The sequence below is a fragment of the Canis aureus genome, chromosome 29 (genome assembly GCF_053574225.1).
Source record: "Canis aureus isolate CA01 chromosome 29, VMU_Caureus_v.1.0, whole genome shotgun sequence".
In the NCBI taxonomy this organism is placed as follows: domain Eukaryota; kingdom Metazoa; phylum Chordata; class Mammalia; order Carnivora; family Canidae; genus Canis; species Canis aureus.
In genome coordinates, this window is record NC_135639.1 from 26187845 (window position 1) to 26206408 (window position 18564).

Genomic DNA, 18564 nt, shown 5'->3' on the forward strand with positions numbered 1-18564 from the left:
AGCATCTAGCTCCAGGACTCCTTTCTTCCCCCTGGGTGTCTAGAAAATGGTTAACAGAGGATCTGGCTTAGAGAAATCAATCCCTCTTCCACCTACAAACCTGAATTGGAACCCTGAACCACAGCTCTCCTCTGCTCTTATAGTTTTATGTGGTTGAAGATATCCCCTCTCTAAAATGCTGTATGTGTTTAATTAAAATTATACTAGATTAGAATTTCCTTTCAAAGCAGAGATCAGCAGTTTCAGCCTGGCCTCCAGCCTCAGTCATAACAGAGGCCTGCCTCCACTAGGAGCTCTGAGCTAGCAGATTTCCCTGCGGATTACTCTCCACGCCCTCCACCTTCTGCTCACCTTTTTTCCCACATCTCTTCCACATTCTGTCTTCCTTCTCCAAACAAGAGTCATGATCCAGCTCACAATCCTCTCGCCTACATGGAAAGGACCACAAACCATCTGAGCCCTGCCTGATGTGAGCTTTGCACACCACCACTAAACATTCACTAGCTAAGTTTCTCGTTTTTGTTTCTTTTTTTCCTTGATTGAGGGGACTTATCCCTTAATAAGCCAACAGAATTTCAATATTTTAAAAAATGACATTCACCACTTCTTTCTAAGGCCTGACATCAGTTATTTTTGACTCCAAGTGTACATGGAACTGCTTATCTACAAGTCAGACCTCAGGTTTATTTTTAAATTTTCAAGCCTCTCTATAGACCAAGAAAGCAAACTCGAGACATGTGATTTTGCTACCTCTCTGGTGCAGTACCCTTTGTCACCAGAAAAAATATTGATAGCAATACTTTATGTGTGCTGCCTTCAACTACACCTTGACTCCTTGAGCCCAGGGGCACAATGGGATAGGCTGCACTGCTCAGCAAGGGTGCAAGCTCCTCCCTTCTTAATGTGATCGGGTAGTCCTCCTGGCATTAAAAACCAGGCCCACGCAACCACGGCTACTACTGCTTCCTTCCAACCATCAGGCAGTGGTGGATACATGGTAGAGAGAGCAAGGTCAAAGGAGCATGGCAGTCAGAAGCCACTCTTCCCCTAGAAAGGAGCAGCATACCTCCAGGCTTGGAGTGCAGGGGCCTGGGACTCCTGCGTTTCCACCCACATGATTAGGGGCAGCCTTGTGTCTCCCAGTGTTTATCGGAGGCAATCATATCATGACATAGTAAAATGTAAAAATGTTTTTCCTTTCCATGACGCTAAACCAAGCTCAGTATTTGAGGTCCGAGGACTCTCTTTAGTCTTAATGAATTGAAGCTAATCAATTCAGATTGGGTTTCAGCAAGGTTGGTCAGGGGAGGCACAGAGGAGGGACTACCCATGACTTCGTCATCCCGTGACGAAGATCAGATGTGCAGAAATTTGGTCAAACCAGTTTTTAACAATAAAGGTTCAACCATTAAACAGACCTATGAGTTCACTTCCTTCTCTGGAGGCAAAGCAGTAACCTACTTCAGGTAGACAATCACCTTTTCTCAGTCATCTTTTTAAAAAAAAAAAAAAGGCCTGGCCAAAGTAAGACAAGGGCAGTGCAGTGCACGGACAGGAGCCTGAGGAGCAGAAGGCCCCTCCTCTTGTTCTCCCTGAGTGTGGAGTCGCCACTGCAGGCAGTGGTCCAGCAGATAGTTAATACGCTGGGGTCGTGCAGCCGGGTAAACATATGCAGTCTTCCACATGCAGCCCGGGGGGGTTGAGAGTTAAGTGACCAAAACCAGCTTTGGATATCTGGTGAGCTGCCTCAAAGCCACGCGGGGTGCTTGGCTGGGGGCACATCCAGTGTGGTGGCCCTGCAGCCGCTGGGAGTCCTCAGGAACATGGACCCGGGTCTCCCCCCTTTCCCAGCTTCAGGGTGAGGCCTGCCTTCTCTCTGAGCTTGAGGCATTCACTGAGAGGTGCCACTGACTAAAGAGCATGGGTGCTGGAGTTCTTGCCTGGGTTCACGGCCTGCCCCTGCCTCACACAATTCTGTGTTCCCATTTCCTTATTCTGACTGGAAATTCTAACAGAACCTACTTCACAGCGTGGTTATGAGGATTCATTTAAAAGATACCAGTTTAGGGATCCCTGGGTGGCGCAGCGGTTTGGCGCCTGCCTTTGGCCCAGGGCGCGATCCTGGAGACCCGGGATCGAATCCCACGTCGGGCTCCCGGTGCATGGAGCCTGCTTCTCCCTCTGCCTGTGTCTCTGCCTCTCTGTCTCTCTCTGTGTGACTATCATGAATAAATAAATAAAATCTTTAAAAAAAAAATAAAAAAAATAAAAATAAAAATAAAAGATACCAGTTTAGCGTCTGCTGTAGGCCGGATACCAGGATACCATGCTAGGCTCTGTAACCACCTCCTCAGGCCAGTCCAACACGGACCCTCCTCTCAGGGATCCCAGACAACACTACTGAGTTCCCTTTCCAGGGGCAGCTTGGCACAGCTTGTCCCTACTTGATCGAAGGGGCATCATCCCCACTGACTGTGGCCTCCCCGACACCTCTTACCTCCAGCTCAGGTTCTCCCCTGGATAGTAACAAGAAAGGCACAGCTCCTCAGCCTCCAGATACTGCAGACCAGGGCAGCCCCCAGCCCCCCCCTCCTCAGCCCCCCAGGCAGGGCAGCCACAAGGCTTTGTCCCATTTAAATCTCCCCACGCTTCCCACCCTCCAGGTTCCCACACTCCAGGCTACAGGCGGCAGCTGTGGAGGGCCCAAGACCCCCGCCTTCCCCCCTCCCCCTGCAGGTCAGCTGGTGGCTACTGACCTCTGAGCGCCCTCTGTCGGCAAGGCTGGCTGGAAGGGGCCTGCCACCCCTGGCCCTCATGGACATCTGGAAGACACTGCCTCTCAGCAGGACTCCCCGGGTTAAATCCCCTCTACCTCCATAACAGATACCGGGAAGAATCTGCCCCTCACCCTCCACATTCTGCTTTGGGTTCCTGCAGCTGAGTAAATATTTTTCCTATCTCTTTTGACCACATTCATGTTCAGTTACATACAATAAAAGAACACCCCCCACACACATAATCAGCCATAAAACAAGAGGAAAAAGTACCATTTGTGTAGTGTGGGAACACAGTTCTTGATTTCTCTGAGAGGATGATTTGATAAAATCGGCAAGTCTCTTTAGAGGAGAAAATATTGAGGTGCACACACCGTTGATAGTGTTTGTACGGGTTCCTGAAAGTGGAAAGTGCTACAGAAGTGCTGAGCTATTCAGCTTCGAAGGCAAGGAGAAGATGGTTATCACGCTCATCCCTCTTTTATTTGTAAAATCTTTTTGTCTCCTGGCAGGTGAGCATTTTTTTTTTCCTGGAAACCAATTAGCTACTAAAATTAAACATGCTTCTTTAAATTAATCCTTTTCATAAAACGGTCTTAAAATTGGCCTCAGCTTTTCACAGTAAGTAGCTGACCCAGTTGTAACTGGAGACACATTTGGAGTCCATCTTCTCCCACCTCGGCGCTCCCCCATCCTTGCCCACACTGCTGCTGCCAGGTGCTGTCCACCTTTGGGCTTTGGGCCGTGGCCAGCCACATCTTGGCAAACACCCTAAAGTCTGCCCTGGGACAGCCAACGGATTATCTGGTTCTCCTGCCCAAGTGCCCTGATGGCAACTGGCAGAGTTTTAATCACTGTAAATTCAGGTTATGGTCAGATTAGCCAGGAGATAGGATGCCTGCTGGTTGTTTTGCAGTGATGTATTGTTTATGGGATTAATGCTCCAAACGGCCAAGGGTGTCAGCTGATATTTATTACTTTAAGCTGTCTCAGCTGTTCAGGTTCAACTACTAGCTCCATGGTCACAGGAAATGCGGGGCTCTGCATGTCATGTATGCCCTGAGATGTGCAAATGTGACTGGGACCTCAGCGAGTATGTGTTACAGATGCAGAGCAAAGGGATTCGTTGCAGGAGCCTTCTTTGATTTTGTTCTGGGCTTCTGAGGGAGCTCTGCACACCCCTGAAGGTCGGAGAGAGACTCTGGGGAACGGGGAAGCATTCAGGGATGGCTCCAGAGGGGGCTGAAAAGGAGGTCATCTCTGGCAGACCTGGCATCCAAGAGAAATCATGCTGCCTGCCAGGTGGCTGTAGACATTGTGTGGTTTTTACCGCTGCCCCTCTCCAGCCTAAGAGAGGACACTTTCAAGGTCACTGTGCCTTTAAGGGAACCTTCTCCCCGAGTCCCTCTGCTTGGTGGTGCTTAAAGCTGCAAGAATCAGACCAGCCCTTTGGAACCTCTGTGTAGAGCTGCACTAAGAGAAATAAATGCACATTGCCCCAGTGTGTGTCTAGTAACACACACTGCAGTTGGTTTGTTTTTCCAAAAAAATTTAATTTAACCCAAGTGTACACTGTCACACTGTAAACACACTGGGGCACCAGAAGGGTGGCTTATTGAATTTAATGCCCTGGCAAAGGTCAGCTTTTAGAAAAAGCCAAAAATGGCTGGAATCTCTGATAGCTCTTCAATCAGGCCTTGGATCCAGGCAGATGTGTTTATTTTTTCAGAGGGAGTTCCTGAGGATCCATCTCAAGTTCAGACACTGGGCACTCCCCTCCCATCTCCCTCCTGTGCTCTCCTCCCCAGGAGGCCACTGTCCCTAGTCACCCAAGTGGGCCCCTGGGGGTGGGGGAGGGAGGACCCAGGACACCCCCACTCCCCCCGCTCCCTGCTGGGGCTTGAGTGTGTGGTGCCCTTCTTAAAACTAATATGCCTTTCTCTGCCCATTTCCCTTAAAGGACGGCATAAACTGGGTCTGCAAAAATGTCAGTGCAAAGAAGAAATAAAATCTAGACGAACGGAGAGACGCAGGAGCTGCGGGAGCTGAATTCTGTCCTGAAAAACACTAATTTGCTGCTTTCTGACCAAATGTTTTTCCATCTGTGTACAGCTACAGCTGTTTGAAGAGAGGGAACAACACAGTTTAAAAAGAATCCCCATTCCAGCAGTAGATTTAACTGATCTCTGAGGTTCAGTATCATTTTTCAAATAAAGGAATTATATTATTTCCTCTGCATAATTGAAATAGTATTAAATGTCTCAAAGCACATGATTAGAAAATGAGATCTTTTAAATGAGCAAGAGATTACATTGCAGTTTAGACAATTCCAGTGGGCTTTTCTTTCAAAAAAAAAAAAAAGGAAAGAAAGAAAGAAAGGAAAAGAGGAAGAAGCAGCTTATGCTGCATGCATTTATTTCCTGACCTGTCCCTTACATCCCCCTCCTCCCCCTCCCATGGTTCTGAAACCACAGACTGTGTTTGCTGGTGCTGGGCAGTGATTTTTACCATCACCAACCAAGCTAGGGTGGGAAGCGGCTGGTGGGGGGAGGGGAGGGATAGCAGATGATTAAACCATCTTGTCATGCAGGTAGGAGACTGTGTATGTAATCCTCACCCTTTGGAGAGAGAGGGGGAAAAAACCTTTCTTGCAAACAAGTCACCACAGAAACATACCTCATCCCCACCCCCCCAACTCCCATGGCCAGCCACACAGGGAAGCAAATTCTTATGACTTCTGACTGTAATGACATCTGGAATGTAAGGAGAGGTGGGAGGTTTAATTCCAGAAAAATTACAAGGTCCTTAAAAAGCCCTCACATGGAGGGCTCAGGCTAGCGTAAACAGGCTTTCTCCAGTTCAGTGAAGCAGTGAGCCTCAGACTCTGAGATTAGCCGACTTCTCCATGGCCGTCCTATAGAAGGGATTTCTAAAGCTCAAAGAATTCTGTTTAAATGATCACAATAGGCTGCTGCTATCAGATTTTAAAAATAAATGCGGCTTTACCATGAACCTGCTCCACTGAGAAAAGGCTGGCAGATCGATTTTTAGAGGAGATCAATTTTTACAGTGCTGGCGACTTGGTGGTGTGGGATGCTCGTGGGTGGAGAGGGTTTGCTGCTGGGAAGAGCTTGGATGTGTACGATCACCGATCGCTGGGGCCATGCCCTGGGGAGCCAGGGTCACCCTGGCTGCTGGCGTCCTCTGCATCTGTTAGCAAAATGTGCCTCTGAGAGTTGAATGGAGAAGGGCAGGAGTGTCCTGCCCTGCATTGCCAAAAGAGCTTGTCTCCCTGAGCTGTAAGAAATCCCCAGCTTCAGCTGCAGACATGGGAAAGCAGGCCAGAGCCACACTCGGCTCCTGAATTGAACTCTGTTCTGGTGCCTGAGCGCAGGGGTTTTCAGAGTGTGAATAAGAGACTGTTCAGTGGCTAGTGGGTCCCGGGAGGCCAGCTGCCTTCTCATCCAGGGAGGTGGCCCTTCCCAAACCCACCAGGGCCTTGGAACATACTAAAGGGACCACTCTAGCCCCTGGCCCTCAATCCTCAGCATTTTTTTTTTTTTTTTTTGACTAAGTTGTGCAGGTGAGGCAGATTCTGCAGGGCCAGATTCAAAGACGGTCTGGGTGAAAATCATTAACAACGCCAGACATGAAAAGGTGCCCTGGGGGTTGCTGTGGACAGACCAGTAAGGACTTGCAAAACAAAAGCGGGTGAGGTTTTTTAAAGCGCCAAGCTACTTGCTCCCTGCACCTCCCTCTCTGGCTTCTCTGTCTCCCCCAGGTGCCTCTCTCTTTGAACAGAGGCAAAACAGAATGATAAGGAGCCAGAAATCCCTCTTCTGTGAGGCTGGAAATGTGTCTATAGTGCCTGCAAAATGGTTTTCCCCTCCAAATAGAGCACCAAGGATGTTACCTGAGGGGGCAAACTGCCTGCCTTGAGGTCTGCAACCGAGAGCACTGTGACACGGAACCTTGACTCTGCCAGTGGATGGTCTGCAAAACGTTTCTGTTCTTTTACCACCAAGTTAGGGAACTGTCTGGGAGAGCCCTCCCAAGGCCGCGGCCAGCCCGCAGAAGCCACTGGCCCTCCTCTGATAACAGCCTCTGTGAACGCTCAGATTTGCTTTCCAGCTAAAGACAGAGATCCTTTGGCCGGCCCGAGCTTTCATCTTCCCCCTGAGCCCTCCGGAACCCTCCAGGGGCCAGCGGGATAGATGAGCAAAGGCTGCAACACGCAGAGTCTGAAAGCTCCCATTTGTAAAAACAAAACAAAACAAAACAAAAAAAACGCCTCTAAAGTCCTCCCTCCTCTCCCAGCCCCGCCCCGCCCCACCCCTGTGCCGGGACCAGAAGGTGGAATTCGGAGCCAGGAAGGGGACCCCCCGGCCCGGCGTCCTCCCAGCCCCGGGGCCGGGGGGCTGCCCCGCAGGCCTGGTGCCCTGCAGCCCCGGGGGGGGGGGCGGGACAGGCCCCTCCCCGGCTGCGCGCCCACCCCGGCGGCGGCTGGAGGCCCGCGCCCCGCGCCCCGCGCCGCACACCCTTTCCCCTTCACTCTCCCTTGGTTACTATGGAAACAGGGTGTCATTGATGTGGGCTGAGCCGGGGAACATGTCGGCGCACAGCTGAAAGTCAGCGATTGTGCCGGCGGGTGGAAATGTGCCGGGGTGGAAGAAGTCCGCAGCTCCCCAGACTGCGGCGAGGACGCGGGCCGGCCCCTCCCTCCAACTCCACTCCCCTCGCCCTCTCCTGGCTTTTGACGAATTTCTTTATTCCCCTCTGGGCTCCGGCGGCGGCTATTTTTGTGGCACTCGGTGCCCCACCCTCGCTGTCGGCCGCTCCTTATCCGGCCTGGCCTGGAGGGTGACACTGTGTCACCCTCGCCAGGACTCGTCCCTTGATTCCCGTCAGAGTTTGCTTTGATTTCTCTTTCCCTCTCAGGGGCCAGTTCTTACTTCCTTTTATTTTTAGCTCTGCACTCCATGTGGTTTCAGGGTTCGGTCTGATCCATGGAAAGGTTCTTTTTTTATCGTCCCTTTTGAACATGATAATCAAAGGAAGGGACGTGGTATTTGGTCATGTGGAAAATTCAATGTATAATTTAGACGTCTGTCAAAAATCCGACAAATAAAATTTAGCTGAAATGAAGGCAGCCCGGAACGTGTCGCGTTCTTTGCCAACGCTCGGAAAGGGCTTCGAATGTGTTTGTCCTTTCGGAGGTGAGTTCCTCAAGGTGCTCCTTGCAGAGGGATATAGCGTAACACCGCCACCGACAGAGCAAACAGCACTTTATGGAGCCCCTGCTCGGCGTCAGGCGCTTCAGGTTCGGTTCCAGGCAGCATGAGACCCACTTTGCAGTCGAGAAGACAGAGGCACTGGCTTGGGTTAAGGACTTTGCCCGACATCGTAGAACCTTCAGTGCAGGAGGGGCCTGGGGCCTGGGGTCTGAATGCTGGAGCGAGCTGTCACCTGTGTGAGACAAAGACAGTCACGGCCCCTTTTTCTCCCCCACCTTCCAAGTCTACACTGGCAGTGTCCCCTGGGGTTCCTCATCCCCGATGTTTGGTGTTCCCTGTCCTCACCACAGTGCAACCACGGATTTTGTACGATCTTTTGCAAGGATGGGAAAAGTGACAAGACATTGGGGAAAGGCTTGGCGAGGAGACTTGCAACAACCTAGTACATGATACTGCGTCTTCCTTTTTTTTTTTTTAAGATTTTATTTATTCATGAGAGACACACAGAGAGAGAGGCAGAGGCACAGGCAGAGGGAGAAGCAGGCGCCATGCAGGGAGCCCGACATGGGACTCGATTCCGGGACTCCAGGATCACACCCTGGGCCAAAGGCAGCTGCCAAACTGCTGAGCCACCCAGGGATCCCCATTGCGTCTTCCTTTCAGAGAGGGAAACAGACTTGTCCAAAATCACACAGTAGATGATGGAGCAGGCACCTGCTCCGGGTTCTGCCCCTGGAGCAGAAAAGCATGTCTTCCCCTTGGGCAGCCTCACTTAAGCTGCCTGGCTACACACCCGAATGGCTGGTCCCAAGGGCCCGCCTTTGAAGTAAGCTGTTGACAGAAAAGAGGGGTGCTTGAGGCAGGAGGAGCAAGGTCTAAGGTTGCCAGGTAAATGGCAGGACATTTATTTAAACTTTTATTCCAGATAAACAAGGAATTGTTTTTATTTTTTTTTATTTATTTATTTTAAAGATTTTATTTATTTATTTATTCAGAGAGAGAGAGAGAGAAAGAGAGGCAGAGGCACAGGCAGAGGGAGAAGCAGGCTCCATGCAGGGAGCCCGATGTGGGACTCGATCCCCGGTCTCCAGGATCACACCCCAGGCCGCAGGCAGTACTAAACCGCTGCGCCACCAGGGCTGCCCAGGAATTGTTTTTAATACAAGTATATCCCACACGTATCAGGGACATACTTCTAATATTCAAAAAAATTCTTTGTTTATCTGAAATTCAAATTCAAAAACTGTCCTTCTCACTGTTTTGATTGTGTTATTTTACTAAATCTGGCAACTCCATCCGGAACACCCTGCTCAATGAAGGGACAGGGGAGGTACAATTCAAAAGGCCATTCTCTGGAGTCAGAGAGGCCCCGGGGTTCATCCTTGCCTCTCATGAACCAGCTCTGTGATCTTGGGCAAGTTACTCTTGTGGAGTCCTGCCACTTCATCGATTAAATGGGACTAAAAAGGTAGAGAGATTTAAAAGAGGTAGGGGCACCTGGGTGGCTCCTTTGGTTAAACGTCAGCCTTTGGCTCAGGTCATGATCTCAGGGTCCTGGGATCGAGCCCCACATGGGGCTCCCTGCTCAGCAGGGAGTCTACCTCTCCCTTTGCCCCCCTCCCTGCTTGAGCTCACTTGCTCTCTCTCTCTCTCTCAAATAAATAAGATTTTTTTTAAGTTTTAAAAGAAATATAATGTAAATAATAGGGCAACAGGTAGCACCAAGTAGGGACACTGTGTGCCTCAGTTTCTTATCTGTAAAATGAGGTACCATTATCCAATTCCCCAGAGGACTGGACAAAGTTAGGCAGGTCCAGTGTATAGTAGGTGCTAAACCAATGGCAGATCTTATAAGAACTGGCAGAAATTCTGAAGTCCAGACCTTCCCAGGCCCCCAAGTCCTCTACCTTCCCTCCTTTCCCCCCCATGTAGCTCTGGAACTTTCAAGGCAACAAGCAAGGGGCCAACAGTCTCCTGAGGTGCTGGCAGGCCCCTCCTCTCCAGGGCTCCCAGGGCCACCCAGACACACCTCTTGCAATTAGATTTGTGAGTGGGAACAGTCTCTTTTCTGAGGCTCCTGATTGGCTCCAGGCAAAAACACAGTTTAGCGCTCAGTCAAGCTACATTTTAGGGCCTCTGTCTCTCTCTCCCCCCTCTCCCCTCTTAATTGCAATCTGTTCAGTAATTTCCTCTTCCAACACTGCAGAACACAGGGAAGCTGCAGCGCCAGGAGTTGGTAGGGAGGAGGGAAAGAGAGCTCCTGCTCCCTGCAGTGAATCTGCTGGTCCAGCGCCCTGTGTGTGTGTGTGTGTGTCCGGAAGCAGACACATGCACACGCATGCGGGGATATGGCCAACAACCAGGGCAAGTTGTCAGACCGGGGCAAGTTGTTAGGGGGCACCCACTAGCATGGGGTACTTCACAGTATCTTATTTAATCCTTGCAACATTATTAACTATAGGTATTTTCACAGTTTGGAGGTAGGGCTCACATAAGTTGAATCACTTGCTCAGAATCGCACCGGAAGAGCAGGGCTGAACCAGATTTGCACCCGGGTCTGTGCTCCTGGGCCCCAAGTACACATCATGACACAGGTATTCCTCATTTTCCGAAAGCTCATGTTTCACCACTTTGCTATTACAAAAGACCTACATTACTACCTGTTTTCACTAACCAAAAGAAATCTGAAGGGGATTTTCACTTTTACAAAAAAAAAAAAAAAAAAGCCATTACCATACTACCGTAGGTCTTACATAAAAGCAATGTGGCGTAATGTGAACTTCTGGAAAGCAGGGTATACTCTGCTTTACGCCATTCTGTCTTGTGAAAGGTTTCATATGAAAGCTCTGCTTTCAAAAAAAGAAAAAGAAAAAGAAAGAAAGCAAGCTCTACTTTCAGATGGCAGGGGAAGAGGGGCCTGTACCTTTTCACCTTTTGGCTTCTAAGCTCAGAAAAGGAGCTAAGGAAGCCTCCTGAACAAAGGAACATGAGGAGGTTTCTTTCCCCAGAGTGAATAGCAGTGTCCCAGGGACAAAAAACCTTTGCTAAAGAAATAAAATATTAATGACAGAATTGCAGAGATCAAGCTAAGTCAAAGAGGGGCAGAGTTTATAGAACTTGCTCAAATACCTGAAGCCAAAAGCTGCAAGGGCTGGGGGCAGCTTTGCTAAGCAAACTGCCAGCCCTGTTCGTCAGTCCCTGACTAGATCCTTCTAGTAGCCTTACAAGTATTCCCATCCTGATTTCCTAGTTGGGGAAACCAAGGCTCCTAAAGGTAAGTCACTTGCCTAGAATCACACCACTAGGAAATGGCTTGTCTGGGATTTGGGCTGCCTGGAAAGCCCATTTTTCTCTAGGATGCCCTGCTGACTAGACACAGGGCTGTGACGTGCTAGGAGTAGGGGTCAGGTGAGGCTCTGGGAAATAGGGAGGTGAGTAGGAGGCCTACCTTCCTCTTTGTCACCCCTCTCTTCAGGAAGCACAAGACCCTTCCTGGAGTCCCAGAGATGGCTGCTGCTCTGGAGGCCACCGGCAGAGGGGGCAGGGAGGCCCAGCCCCTCCCTGACAACAAAGGAAGAGGCTGGGGAGGCTGTTGCTCCCTGGCCCTGGGCTGGCATCAGTTGCCTCCATTCTCACCGGGGCTCTGCAGCTCCCACCCAGTGCCCTGGCCCAAAATGGAATAGAGGGAGCACTCTTTCCCTCCTTGGACCACCAGAGGGAAGAAGGATGGGCAGGCTGCCAACAGATGCACACCAACACTGCCTGGTCTTGCTCTTTCTTTGCCTTGTTTGCAGAATGCATGTTCCTGAGACTGGACAGGCCTGTCACCTGGGCCACTGCTGACTCATATGGGAGAAGAGGCCACACATCAGGGCACGAGGCTTGGCACTAGCTGAGAGTCCCTCAGCTGGGGGCCCTTGTGTAGGTCACAAGCTGCTCAGCCCTCCCTGGTGGCTGGGCATATCTCTCCAGCCAGACCCCTCCCTGGGCCTGGCTTTCAATACTGGGCCCCCTGACTCCCAGCTGGTCGACCTGCTCTGGAGAGTTGGAGCCCAGCAGCCTCCCTTCCTCAGCCTTTCTCACTTCAGAGAGGTGGAATCAGGCAAACTCCTGCTGGTACGCCACCCCCACGCCCCATCGGATTCTGTCTGGGGGCACACAACAAGCCTGATCTGGGGCTTTTGGTATGAATGAGGCTCCTCTGGGGCCTCTAGATGACAGGGCCAAAACACTTTTCCTTCCTGGATGCCACAGATGGCTTGGGGAGAGAACGGGATAAGGAGCTTTGGTTTGTAAGCAAAAGCCCATCGTGTGGCAGGGTTGTGGGGAGGACACAACCCAGCCCACTCTCCCCTTCGTTCCCCCCAGCTCCTGCGGGTTCCCCTGACTCCCTGGGCCCCTTTCCCACTCCAAGACCTCCAGATCTACCAGAGCAGCGAGTGGGGAGGCTGAAAGAGGAAGGAAGGGAAATTCAGGGGCTTGGATGCTGCTCCAGGCAGGGGGAGGTGTCTGCACAGCTGCAAGCGGCCCCCCTACTCCCAGTCTGTGAATGGGCACATCACCCCCTCCTGCCCGCCTGCCACCACTCCTGAAACAGTTGGTCCTAATGAACGCAAAGCAGGCAGGGCAGCTGTGAGCATTATCCATATGCATGGGGTGGGGGGTGCTTATCCTCACGTCCCACCCCACCCTGCAGCTGCTGCCACCCCCTGTGCCAGGAGGGCGAGTGGGCACGAGCGCCCAGGCTGCTCCAGGCCCTGGGCCTCCTCTCCTCCCGGCCCTCCCTCCCCAGCCCACGCCCACAGCCTTCACTTGACCCATTTCCGAGGCAGAAGTTTGTGTGTGTGTTTGAGAGAGAGAGGGAAAGAGAGAGAGAGAGGAGAGAGAGTGCTAGTGCGCACACATCATTTCCCCAGTTGGTGCTTTTTGATTTCCTCTGAAGTATCTTGATTGCGGACGTACAATGGCATCTTGCTGCCAGTGCTCCCTCAGCAGCTTCTGGCTTTGCGCCGCCTCCTCCCCGGGGCCTGGGGTTTTCTGCTGACTCCAGGGCCCCGGCCGGCTGGCAAGGAGGGAGAAGGCCTGATCCGGGCTTCCATTCCTTGGCTGAGTGGCGGGACCTGGAGGCCCTTCCTGTCCTGGGCCCAGGCCAGGCTGCACCCCGCAGCCCTACCTACTCTTTTACTTGGGCCTCCCTCTGCCTCCTACGAGCCATCTTGTCCTGGGCTGTCTGGCCTTCACCCCACTTAGTGCTCAGAACCATTGTTCTGCTCAGATGTCCTCGGGGGCCCTGCCAAACTGTTTATCCTATCTTTCCAGACCCCTCTGATCTGACCCCAAACCTTTTTTACAGATCTGTCAATCATGGCCTCTCCTGCATACACTGAGCTTCACATGAGCTATCCCTCAGTCCCCCAACCTAACCCTCCCAACTTTATTTCCCCACCTGGGCTCATAGTTACCTTCTCCCCAGAGGGTCTGCCCTTCTTTTGTGCTTTTTTTTTTAAATAAATTTTATTTTATTTTAAGATTTTATTAATTTATTCATGAGAGACACACAGAGAGGCAGAGATACAGGCAGAGGGAGAAGCAGGCTCCATGCAAGGAGCCCAATGTGGGACCCAGTCCTGGGACCCTGGGATCATGCCCTGAACCAAAGGCAGATGCTCAACCACTGAGCCACCCAGGCGTCCCTCTTTTGTGCTTTTCTTACTCCTCTTTTAGGGCATGATTCAAGTCCCATATGCCCAGGAAGATGGCCCGAGATCGTCTAGCCACAGGATTCTCCTGTGAAACTCCTAGAGCCCCAAAAGCCTTGGCATTTGGCATCCATCCATCCAGCCAGCCATCCAGCCATTCATTCATTCATGGGTTCATTCATTCAGTAAATTATCTCCTGAGCAGAGGCAAAGCACTTATAATGCCTCATGCCCTGGGCCCCTTCCCTCATGTCTTTTTGACTTTATTATTCACTGCTCTGCCTCTCATTCTTCCCAGCCACACACAGCCCCTTACTGTTCCCAAAACAAGCATCATCTGCCTCTGGCCTTTGCACTTGTCCTGTCTGCCTGGAACACTGTTGTTTCAGATGCCCTGAGACCTTGCCTCCTCACATTCTGAAATATCTGCTCAATGTCACCTTCTCAGGAAAACCATCCCTGACCATATATATATAAAACTCCCATGCTCCTTACCTTACTGACATGTCTGACCCCCCTCACCCTGTTTTACTTACCTTTATAATACTTATCACCAACTCACATTTATTGATTTATGGTTTGTCATCTGTCCCCTCCCCACTAAATTATCAGCTCCAAGAGGATAGAGTTGGTCTTATGTTAACTGATGTATCCCCAACGCTGGAACGTTGCCCAGAATTAGAGGGACCGCAATAACTATTTGTTGAATGAATAAATGAGTGAATGAAACAGGCACTGTCTTGGGCTCTGAAAAATCAAAGATGACTAATATTTCATGTCCCCCAGGGACTTACAGGCTAGTTGGACATGTATGCTATGCAGTAGGTACCCTGACATGTAAACCACAATAGTTAGAATACCGTGTGAGGCTTAAGTACACAGGAGTGTGGTTGCCTCACAGGAACATAAACATTGTGATTGCTATCAGTGCCTAAAAGTGGACTGCGCCAGCAACAAACCTGGCACTTTGCGTGCATCATTTCATTTCCACTCACACGTGACTTCCTGGGGAGGGAGGGGGACACAGAGGAGGCAAAACTCTGAGCCTAGGTGTACCATCCAGGCAGAGGGCTCAGCAGAACCACCAGGGCATGGAACCACCTGGCTGCTGGAGACTGGAAGCCTCTGATGGGATAGGCGGAGCTTCAGTTGCTGCAGCCAATGGAGATGGCATTTGGTGGGACTGAAGAGTCTGTATCCCTTAGGCTGTGAGTTACCCATTTGCATGTGAACCCCCACCCTGCTCAGTGCCCTGCAGCAGACACAGACAGGGAGAGTGTTGAATGACAACATCCAATTCACAACCAGGCAGCCTGGACATCCATATGTCAAGTGACTCATTGCCATTTTTTTCCAGGTGGACCAGAAGTCCACACCATCCTTAACACCCAGTTCTTGGATAACTGCTCCTGCATGTCATTCTCTACCTGCAATTATGAGATGTGGACGGTGCCACCACTAACACCCCATTCTACGAGCTGTTGAAAACTATGCCACACACCATCCCATACATTTCCCTCTTCTTGCCTCAATGCAAATAAAGAAAAATAATCTATGGCACTGAGCAGATGGGTTCTTTCTCAAGAAAGATCCAATTATTGAAGATCTAATGCAAGGGGAAGTCATAAATATCCCAATTTGTTGCCGTTGAGAGGAATTAACCACACAGCAATTAAAGAAAACTGGTTACCCATGGAGGAAACATGCAGATTTCCAGTGTAGAACACAGGGGTAAGCCTCTTGCCAAGGCCCTGCGTCATACACACCAGGGACAGGGGATTTTAGGGAAGAAGCCCTGGGCTCTTGAAGGCTTCGCTCACTCAGTGGGTGTGATTTCTATATACCATAGAGAATATGGTAGAGATCAAAGCTCTACCCACCAGATTTTTATCTGTAAAAACTTTCCCTGTGGAAGCAGTGTCTTGAGGAATTCAAGCAGAGAGTGACTATATCTTGTTCTGGAAGGGAAGAGAGTCTTTGGAAAGGGTAGAGTGTTGGAGGAAGAGAAAAGCTGCCAGAAGAAGGTGATATTCTTGAAGCCAGCCTACCTCCTGGCCCAGAGCTATAACATCTCACCTGATGGGCCTCCAACCTGGCTGCCTCTGTCCCACTCTAGGATCTGTCTCATTTCCTTCAGCCTCCATGGATGTTTCTGGTATTTTAGCCCTGAATCACAAGGCTTCACCCAGAGTATATGGAAGGGGCAATCCAAGACTGTTCTCAATTTCCTTCCTTGCCCCTTAACTAAAAGAAACGGGATTCAGAAGTTTCTAGAACCAGGGCAAGTTCTAGAGACCACTGTTTCTAAGGTACCTCCAAGGGAGAGTTTTCCAAAATCAATACAGGGTAACCTTCACTGTAAAAGAGGGCTGAAATGTGGTGGGGAATCGGTTTTCTACCTCCTTTTCCTCGGCAGCCCCAGCAGGTCAACATCCCACTCCCCTTCTTTTGTAGTCCTAGACCACTAGGTTGGGGAAGGACATATCTGAGACCCTACAACCACCCACCTCCGATTTACAGGACGCAGAGGTGGGGTAGGGAATCCCCCAGGGGGCCCGGCTCGGTCTTGAAAGTGTGCCTCGGTTCTCCCCCACCCTCGGATGGGAGAAATTGAAGGTGTCTGAGGAAGTGGCAGGGCGACAACGACAGGGCCTGAGTGGGTAGGTGTGAACAGGAATGGAAGAACTCGGCAGTGAGGTGAGGAGGTGGGGTCTGGCCTCAGGAGAGGGGCCTGGGCGCTGACTCAGCGCGACGCCTGCAGGGTGCTCCCGGCCGCCCACCGCCGGCCCAGCCCTCGGGCGCCCTTTTGAAGCCGGGAGGGGGCTTTGATCTGAGGCCGGCCCCTCTCAGCTGGCCCGGCCAGATGCGTTGGGGGAGGGGCGGAGGAGCCGCCCCCGCCCCCCCGGCCTCGCCCTGCCCCCCCGCCCCTCCTCCCCGGGCACCGGGACCGTTTCCGGCTGTTGCGGGGGCACCGACCCTCCCCCCACGCCTTGCAGCTGTTCCCCAGCTGCGCGGCCCCACCCTGAAGACAGCTGGGAGAGAGGCTGGGGGCGGGGAGCGGGGCGCAGCTGCCGGGCCGGGCCGGGCCGGGCCGGGGGCGGGGGCGGGGGCGGGGGCGGGCAGCGACTTGAAAGGGCTCGGGCGGCGCGGGTGGCGGGCGGAGGAAACCCCCCGGCGGTCGCCTCCCCGAGGCCGCGCACATCTGGGCCACAGCAGCCGCCGCCCCCCGTCGGCCGGGTGGGGAGAGGCGCTCCTGACACCCAGCCCTTCCGGGAAAGGGGAGGAGTGGCCGCCTCCGGGGAAGGCGGGCGGGCAGCGCCTGCGGGGGGAGCCGCTATCTCCGAGCCGTCCGCGGTGAGGCACAGGGTGTGCCTGCGCGCCCAGGGCTGTGGGAGTACGCACACCGGGCCGGGGTGGGGAGGGCCCCTTCACACCTTCTCCCGCGGGCCTTGCGTCTTGGGGCTTGGGGCGGCTCCAGCTCTTTCGGGGCCTCCTCTGCCCCTGACCCTTTGGGGAGGTGGGTGACAGCTGCTCCTGCAAAGCCGGGGACAGCTGGGTGGCTGGGGACAGCTGGATGGGGTTAGCAGCTCCCTGCTTCCCTGGCTGCCCAGGCACCCCCAGGCTGTCCTACTGGCAGCTGGCTGCTTTGCCTGCAGCCTGTGTGCCTAAGTGTGTAATTGGGGTGGGCCTCCAGAACCGGGACCTGGTGAGCTCAAACCTACTCGACCCCCACCAGGGTCTCCCTCCATATCCCAGTCCCAGTGCTCTGTCTGGAAAGAGGACCCCTCCCATCAGCTAACACAAATCTAGGCCAACTGAGAGAAATTGGGCAGCTTTCTGTCTTGGCTGTCAATCCTTGGCACAGAAGATGTCCTAGGGCCCCTGAACCAGAGAAAGGGATAGTGAGACAGGGGCAGATGTGAGTGAAGTTAAATGTCTGTCCACCAGCACCTGCCCCCAGGCATCCTTCCACCCTGGGCTGCAGGGGCACTGTGCTCCAACCAGCTGCCCCCTCGCTTTAGTCCCAAACAGGTGCAGGGGAAGAGATGGGGGCAGGCCAGCTGTTGTCATCCTGTCCTGGCTCTGGCTCCCAGCCAGAGTGGGGAAGGGGGAGCAATGAGGCAAGGGTCCACCCATCCAACACAGTCATTTTCTGTTCCCGCAGGATGGGCAGAGCTTCTACTTAGCAGGACCAAGACTGTTTTGGTCTGGCCAGCCCAACGGGCCAGGGGAACATGGCTGGACCATGCCCTCCACTCTGGGTCCTTACTTTTATGAGGGGGGGAGGTGACTAAGGAGGGTTAGATGAAGCTTGAACCCTTGGCACCAGACAGGACTTACCCATGGCTCTCTGCCTTGCTCTAGGCTTCCTGGCGTAAGAGGAATCTAGGCCCTGATTCTACACAGACGAGAGGAAAGAGAACTAGGCACCAGCAAAGCTGCCCCTCCTAGTATGGAAGAAGGGCATAGGCTGCTTCATGGCAAGATCTGTGCAAAGTGTTAGGCAGCAAACCAGAGATCCCTTCTAAGGATCACTGCCCCACCCCCAACAGAAGTGTGCTCTAGCCCCTCCTTCTATCCTCAGAGGCACAGGCATGTAAGACCCTAGCTGCCAATCCTTCCTGGCAGCACTCATTTTAACCGGAGAGTTAAAAATACAGATTCCTGGGCCCTTGGTGGTTCCCATGGAGTCAAAGCCGACCCCAGGAATCAGCCCTTTTAATAAACTCCCAAGAGACACTAGAGTGTTTGAGCAGCTCTGCCAAAGGGGACAGCGGTAGAATGTCTTCTTCACCCTGTTGCCCTGCCTCCTTGCCTCTCAGAACCAAATATTTTCCTGCCTGCCTTCCTCCGTGA

At 52.3% G+C, this 18564-nt stretch overlaps 1 protein-coding gene and 3 long non-coding RNA genes across 4 annotated transcripts in view; 2 read left to right on the forward strand and 2 right to left on the reverse strand.

Moving 5' to 3' along the window:
* The window catches only part of ARL3 (ARF like GTPase 3), a 36782-nt gene extending 31767 nt beyond the window's left edge, over nucleotides 1-5015 (forward strand). The window contains exon 6 of the mRNA XM_077877820.1: nucleotides 4735-5015. Coding sequence (XP_077733946.1) covers nucleotides 4735-4782 — 48 coding nt within the window. The 3' untranslated portion in view covers nucleotides 4783-5015. The remainder of the gene's footprint in view (nucleotides 1-4734) is intronic.
* Nucleotides 4307-7074, reverse strand: LOC144301190 (uncharacterized). Its single transcript, XR_013367981.1, has 2 exons — nucleotides 6688-7074; nucleotides 4307-5984 (listed from the first exon to the last, which is right to left on the reverse strand). It is a non-coding gene; the product is annotated as an uncharacterized LOC144301190 (long non-coding RNA).
* A 634-nt stretch (nucleotides 7075-7708) lies between these two features.
* LOC144301192 (uncharacterized) lies at nucleotides 7709-12365 on the reverse strand. The gene is made up of 2 exons (XR_013367983.1): nucleotides 11457-12365; nucleotides 7709-8240 (listed from the first exon to the last, which is right to left on the reverse strand). It is a non-coding gene; the product is annotated as an uncharacterized LOC144301192 (long non-coding RNA).
* Nucleotides 11806-15271, forward strand: LOC144301191 (uncharacterized). The gene is made up of 2 exons (XR_013367982.1): nucleotides 11806-14915; nucleotides 15065-15271. It is a non-coding gene; the product is annotated as an uncharacterized LOC144301191 (long non-coding RNA).
* The last annotated feature ends 3293 nt before the right edge of the window (nucleotides 15272-18564 follow it).